At 31.0% G+C, this 7,740-nt stretch overlaps 1 protein-coding gene across 1 annotated transcript; it reads left to right on the top strand.

The window, feature by feature from the left end:
- The first annotated feature begins 5,662 nt into the window (after window positions 1-5,662).
- On the top strand, window positions 5,663-7,109 carry LOC104217244 (F-box/kelch-repeat protein At3g23880-like). The gene is made up of 2 exons (XM_009767437.2): window positions 5,663-6,925; window positions 7,050-7,109. Exons 1-2 carry the CDS (start codon window positions 5,663-5,665, stop codon window positions 7,107-7,109), a joined length of 1,323 nt encoding a protein of 440 aa, XP_009765739.1.
- Window positions 7,110-7,740: the final 631 nt, after the last annotated feature.

Raw genomic sequence — 7,740 nt, 5'->3', positions numbered from 1 at the left:
GTACAAAAAGGTTGATGACCTACATCTTCTAGTATATTCAGATTCTGATTTTGCAGGTTATCAAGACACTATGAAATCAACTTCTGGGTATATTTTTATGTTGGGTGGAGGTGCTATTTCTTGGAAAAGTGAGAAGCAAAGCATCACTACTACATCTACAATGGAAGCTGAGTTTATTACTTGTTTTGATACTGCTTCACATGTTGTCTGGATGAAGAATTTTCTTACTAAATTGCAAATTGTGAATTTTATATCTAAGCCGATGACTGTTTTCTGTGACAACAGTGCAGTTGTGTTCTTCTCCAAGAATAACAAGAGAACAAGAGGCTCTAAGCATGTTACCATTAAGTTTCTTAAGGTTAGAGACATGGTAAAAGAAGGTGATATATGTATTGATCATATTAGCACAGAATCTATGTTGGTTGATCCTTTGACTAAAGGTCTTAGGCCTGTAGTGTTTAATGAACATGCTAAAAATATGGGTATTTTGAGTCTTTTGATGTGCTTTAGTCAGTGGGAGCTACCTTGTAATTGCTGATTGAGATATTGCTTTTGATAAATTCTATTTTTATGCAAGCTTATGTTATTTGATACCTGTTATGCTTATGACTAATATGATAATTTATTTATTTTTATTTTCAATTGGACATTGCATAAACTCATGATATCTTTGAGTCTTGCGGCTTGTTGCCTTGATTATCCCGGGTAAGGCACAAGGGAATCCTCCTGAGGTGATATGCTTTTTGTGTCATTTGGAGGTTCCTGAGGTGATATGGTTATAATATCACTTGGAGGATTATTTCTTTCTAAGAGGTGTGAAGCTATTCACCTTGATTAGAAAGATAAAATGTTTAGCACACATGTTTGATCCATGTTGATGGAAATTCTAGCATATGTGGTCGTAGATAGAATTCATACCTTAAAATGGTGTGATGCCTGCTACGATCATTGTTAGTCTTTTCTATTGAGACTGAATGGATTGTTATATGGGTCATTCTATCCTTGGCTATGTGAGTAGTGTGGCCTCCGTAGAGTCTAAAATCCTTTTTCAAAAATAATTTTCTTAAAAAACCCAAATATTTAAAATTGTTTTCATGTCCTCAATTAACGTTGGCGTCCAAGTGGGAGAATGTTGAAATTTGGACTTACGTTAATTGTTTATAGCCTGAAAAGATAGTGACGTGGCCCAAGTGATGGATAAATAAAAGGCCTAATATTAAATATTGTGTGTGTAGATAAGTGAGGCCCAATAACTATTGGCCTGTGATGGGTAGACACTCTTTATAAATAGAGGTCAACCCCCCTTTCCCTAGCTATTAGAAAACTCTAGCGTATTCTGCCTCTTGAATGCGTTATAACGGTAGACGTCCCATCAGTCAAGTTCTCCGAGTTGTGAGAGCGCGTAGCTAGTGGATCGTGGAAGTTGGTCTCAGGCTTAATCGTCGTTTGCTGTCGCTGCTAAATCCATGGAGTTTAACGGTACGCTTCCTTAGACTTTAACTCTAAATTGATTGTGTAATTGTGTAAAATATTACTATTTTCTAAAAATATATACATCCATATATAGAGTTTTTTCCAAATTTTGCGGGTATCCGTAATCCCTCTAAATATAGCATAAGTCCGCCTCTCCATATATGGGACATTTGGAAATGACTCATCCTTTTACTTCATGCTAGGCCACTGAAAACTCTCTATCTCTCTCACACAACAGAGAGTTAGGTCCATATAAAATTCTATAATACTGTGAGGTTAAATTGACTTACTACAACAACATTCAAATATTTTTAACAATCTTGACAGTAACATAAAAATATGGTAAATAATCTTTTATATAGCCTGTTAAATTTACTAATAGTATAAAAATTATTTGCATTGTCAGTATGTATAATCTTTGTTATAGTTTTAATTAATTAGGTGGATATGTTGGATATTTTGGTACTACAACAATTCTAATGATGCGAAGCCGCTGATAACACATGTTTGGGATTTTGGGCTTCAGTCAGAACAAGCTAGTTTTTGAGATTAATTAAGTGCTTGCGGAGGGGAAGTGGCTATTAAGGGCATTTAATCATGTTTAATCTTTAGAGTAACTATTATACACGAGAATTCCATGGAAGAATAGGCGATTAATATTAATTCTTGAGCCATTTAGTTCTTTCTTTTTCTCCTTTTGGGCGTTTCCTTCACTTTTTTCGTAATAATTAGTCTTGTTACGTTGATTCAGGTTTTAGATAAATAATAGCTAATCATTAATATTACTAATCAGTTGTAAGTTGATGTACTTTCATTTCTATTTATGTTTTCTGTAATATTTTTTGTTGAATAAATGGATATTGAGGTTCACCTCAATGTTTTAAAAGGCGGGGATGAGGCGAGCCATTTTACCTCTGACGAGGCGAGGCGTAAGCCCTAAGACACAGGGCGTAAGTCCCACGGATCTTTAAATTTTATTAATTTCAAGAATTTTAATATAGTATAAAATAAAAAATATTAATAAAAATTACATTAAAATCAAAAAATTATAATAAAAATCTATTTAAAATATTTATAAATTATAATTTAACTATGAATAATATGAAAAGTGTGACATATATCATAATATGCAAATTAGCTGCAATGTCGTTGCAACTCAAACAACAAAAGTAATATATTCGATGCGAAATCTTATATGTATCTCTTAAGGAGTATTGAATCTTGAAAGAATTTTGATATTATAATTTGATATTTTTTTAAATACTCCTTTTAATTAATATGCTTTCTATTTGAAAGAGAATTTATATAAAAACATAATTCACGATTTAAATATGATTCTCTAGCATAATTTATTTTTAAGTTTCAACAAGTTAATAAAGTGGCACATAATTCACCATACCATACCATGATAACTAATTATTTGTAAATAGTTACTAGCTAGTACCTGACTATTAAATTAATAAGTATTGTATCTCGTAAACGTGAAAAAAATAATATTTGGGAAAATAATTATTAAAAAAAATTATGGACTATTATATAATAAAGACATAACAAAATTTAATAAATAAATAATTTTAAATGAAAGATTTATTTAAAATTTATTATCATAGCAGTCTTAGTGGATAACGTGGAATAATTTTTATTTTAATTATGACATAAAATACTCTTAATTTACTGATTAAGAAAAAAGTAATTTTGAATAGTCAATGATTTATTAAGAAAATTTGAGGATTTACAAGGTTCGTTACACACAATTACATAAAGTTCTATTAGGCAAGCCCAATACGCTGGGCGTTGGGCGTGTCTGGGACGTAAGCCCCGACGGTCGAGGCGTAAGTCTCACGGAACTAAGCTCCACACATAAGTCCAGGGGCGTTTTACGAGTGCTCTGCCCTGGGGCGAGCCCGGGGCGAGTCCCAATTCTGCCTTTTAAAACAGAGGTTCACCTTACTATTGTGGGATTGAAACGTAATTGTAGTTGTTGTATTTTTATATAAATGGCAGCAGAAAAAACTTTTACACAATATTTAAAGACTTGCAGGTCATTATTGTAGAATTAATTAGTTTGGCCCTTCATAACATATTGATGAAGCAAAATAATAAGTACCTTCTATTCTTTTTAAATTGACTAGTATTAGGGTACGCGCGTTGCGCGTGTATTCTATACTAATAAATATAAAATTTTAAAAAAAAAATCACTTAAACAATAATTTGCTTGAGTTATAAATAAAGATTAAATAAAAAATATATGTTCAATTTAGCCGTAATTCTTATTTTGCGTCTGTAGCGTTCAATTTAGTTTTTCTCTGCATCATAATGTCTATTTATTATGCATAAGTTAAATTCATTTTGGAGTTCAAAGACTAAATTTTGAAAGAAAATTTGCATTATGACTCACGTTTTAAGAATAACTTCATGCATTTTTTTCGTGTTATGATTGTTATTGCCTTTTTAAAATATATTTTGACATATTGTTTTTTTGAATTTACTCTTAAAATAATAATAAAATTATTAAATATAAATAAAATCCAAATTAAAGACAACTATGCCATAGTTTCGGTCTAAAAATTCTTGTGTCGCTAGAAAAATAAAATATACAAAAAAACAAAATTTCTTTTGAATAAATTTTTTAAATGACTTCAAAATCTTTATATGAGTATTGGTCCTTCATATAATTTGTTAAGAAAAGAATTTTTATAAAGTAAAATCTTAATTAATTTAAAGCCACAAATTTTAGACTTTTTATCTATTAAGGAAAGATTTAGTAATTATATTTTTAGTTGTTTTTAATGTCTTAAATATTTGGAAAAATATTAAATGACTACTTTGTCTGGTGTGAACTCTATTTCTAAAGAATAAAAAAGGCTAATAATATTTTGCTAAGATCATTCATAATATAGAAAAGATTTGTATTAGATTTTTAGCTAACTAATTAATTCAAAGATTTAATAATTTATTGTCGACATTGAAGGAAATAATTGATTTCCTTGTTGATTTAAATTATTAATATTGTTCATCTCCAATTTTAAATATTTAACTGTAATATAATTTTATCCACTAAAAATTATATTCCTATAGCCTGTAGGTAGAAGAATCGATTTGAAAAGGAGTTAAAACGCAAAAAAAACGCAAATCCTTTACTTTTTTTCCTTTTATTTGCTTTTTTTTTATTTCATTATTCTGAAAATTAATATTAGAAAAAATAAACATGGAAGGTTTTGTTACCTTCCTAGGGAAGTGTTTATAAAAAGTAAAGTTAATCGATTTCAAAATGTAGAACTTTCTACATATTCAAATAAGGAATATATTTTAAACTAAAATTTTAGTTGATTTAGAACTCCTAAAAAATAAAAATAAAAACCTAAATTACAATATATAAACTAAAAATTAAAGGGGGGAAAGGCGAACGACATTTCGCTAAAGGCCTTCGTACTTTTAATATAGTATATATATATATGCCAGAAGCATATTGTTAAATTTTCTTCCTTAGGAGACGGACAAGATATGTGAATCTAATTAACAATAATCACAGGACTTTACAAGTATGTTTTACAAAATTGATTATACTAGCTAGCCAGCTGATCATCCATTGGAAACTAAAAGAACAATATTGCTCATGAAACTCTCATTATTATAAGGTTCTACAACATAAAGCAAAGTTCATTCCCTTTTTAGAAAAATTTTGAAAAGGAGAAATCCATATATCCTTCTATTTTTCTTTTTAAAATATTTGACCTCTATGCCACCTGTTAAACAACGAGTTATCTTTGCAGTTTGTATTGTATCTACTTAACTGAGATATGAACGTAGAATTACATTAAATGCGATTTTACCTCAAACAATTACTGTAGTGTAATCCAGTACCAGATCATCATAAATTTCAAATTTCAAATTTATTCATTTGTTAGTAATAATCCCATTCTTATCTGCTATATTAACTTTCTTAATCAAGCCATATTACATGAATCTAAAGACAGCTACACTCCCCCCTATATATACAGTACAATATCTTAGAGTCTATCATATCATATAGTACATTTCTTTTCCTGAATATTTCTGCAAGAAAACCCTAGTAAAAACATGAGTTCAGTTTCTTAGGAAAAATATCTTTTATTACATCCTTTCTTGCTCTTCTTCAAAAAAACATTTTTTCTTTTGTGAATTTTCAATCTTTGTGTGTGTGCTAAAAATGTCTCTACCATCTTTACCCTTTGAGATCATCATCTCCATTCTCTTACTTCTCCCTGCTAAAGAACTGATCAAATTCCTTGTTACATGCAAATCTTGGTATGCCATGATAAAAGATCAAGATTTCATCAAAAAACATTTTGAAACCTCAGTTGTAACAGGTAAAAACTATCTTCTCTATGTGCCTGTCCAAAGCAAGCCAGAAAAGACATTCACTTTGCTCAATGCCAAAAACTTTCACCATGAATCTGAATTAAGAGTCCCCTTTGATTTGCCAGGCATGTTGAATTGCATTGTTGTGAGTTCAGTCAATGGTTTAACTTGTCTCACTGATATTAGCTGTTTTGGTCATATCATATATTTGGCTAATCCTACTATAAACAAGTACTTGACCCTTCCCCCTTCAAATATTTATTTTCATGAACTAGATCTTCAGATAATACAAGTGAGTCTTGGATTTGGTTATCATGAAAAAACCAATGATTTCAAGGTTGTTAGAATTGGCTTTGTTGAAAATGATTGTTATGGTTGGTTAGATGAAGAAGATGATGATGATGATGAAGAGCCAAGTAGACTTCCTCATGGATATGATTTTGTATCTAGAGCTGAGGTATTTTCACTAAATACAAAGGTTTGGAAAGAAGTTAAACTAAGTTGTAATTTTTCCTACAAAAGACATGACATGTTTTCAGGAGTTGTTGTCAATGAATGTTTGCATTGGAAGGCTGTTAAAAGCAACACATATGAGGATGAAATGGTCATTTTGTCATATCATTTAGGGGAAGAAACATTTCAAGAATTTGAATGCCCAAAGTGTCAAGGTGAAGGTGGAGTTGATCTAACTGAATGTATTGGTGAGTTTAAAGGTAAACTTGGTCTTTTTGCATTTTGTGCAGTTTTTGATTATTGGTTTGGGACAAGGGGACAACCTTGTCACCTTTGGGTGATGGAGGAATATGGTGTGAAGAATTCTTGGACTTGTCATGCTACTGTTTCACTAGGAATTATGATACATAGGCCTTTGGCTTTCACAAGAAATGGAGAAATTATAATGCAAGATAGGTTTGGAACTATATATAGCTATGATTTCAATAATAATCAGCTACTTGATTTGAACATCCAATCTGAGGAGCATGATTTGAATTTTGTCGATTTCACTGATAGCCTAGTTTTGGTTGATCTTAATGACAAACCAATGGGACAAGAAGGGGCTACTCCTGCAAATGGTGGTGTTGATTTTGATGGATACATGCATATGGAAGAAGTAAGGGCTTTTAGCCTTTTTCTTTTTATTTTCACTTATTATTATTATTATTATTTTTCCACTGGTCCGAATAATCTGGATTCTTTTTCACAATTTTCCTAATTAATGTGAGTTAAGATTGCAGGTCAACATGGTCGATAAAGATGATCCTCCAGGCGATACACCTATGAATGTTGAAAAATAGCTAAAGGGATTAAATTCAAACCAGAAGTTATTAGCCAAACCATAGTTTAGTAGCCAGAAATGGCATTTGGTTTATGCTAGATAGTCTTGTTTTAGTAAGGGGAGCCTTGGCGTGACGGGGTCACGGGTTCAAGCGGTGGAAACAACCTCTTACATAAATGCAGGGTAAGGCTTCGTACAATAGATCCTTGTGGTCTAGACCTTTCCCGGACCCCGCACATAGCGGGAGCTTAGTTTACCAGACTGGCATTTAAGTCTGTTTTAGTAAGAAAATGAGTTACATCGATCAACAGCAATATTGATTGTTAGGGTTAAGAGTCTTTATGGCCCATAACCCTTTAAAGCAAGAATGTTGTGTTCCTTTTTAACATGTATCTCATCTCTTTTTCTTGTATTTTTTGTCTTTCCTTTTCAATGAAATGGCATTGGCTTTCTGGTTTCGCATCTTATATGTATCTCCATTGTCCTTGTCGTTTAATTAAAGTCCGTCTAATTTCAATATTATAAAATTTAGTTTCTCTAGCACTACAAATTCTCTACATTTTCTTCTAGCATATAAATCTCTTAAGAAGAAAAAATTACTCTAAGCAAATATTAATACATTGAATTTCTTTGCTAAGAACCAAAGAGGA

This window comes from Nicotiana sylvestris, chromosome 1 (genome assembly GCF_000393655.2).
Source record: "Nicotiana sylvestris chromosome 1, ASM39365v2, whole genome shotgun sequence".
Lineage (NCBI taxonomy): Eukaryota > Viridiplantae > Streptophyta > Magnoliopsida > Solanales > Solanaceae > Nicotiana > Nicotiana sylvestris.
The sequence above is the reverse complement of the archived record's forward strand: the minus strand, read 5'-3'. Positions and strand labels throughout refer to the sequence as shown.

Bases quoted from the DNA above. Each gene is read 5' to 3' on its own strand.
- LOC104217244 (XM_009767437.2), top strand. From the start codon at position 5,663: ATGTCTCTACCATCTTTACCCTTTGAGATCATCATCTCCATTCTCTTA. The intron at 6,926-7,049 runs GTAAGGGCTTTT...TTAAGATTGCAG, and splicing joins GATACATGCATATGGAAGAA to GTCAACATGGTCGATAAAGA.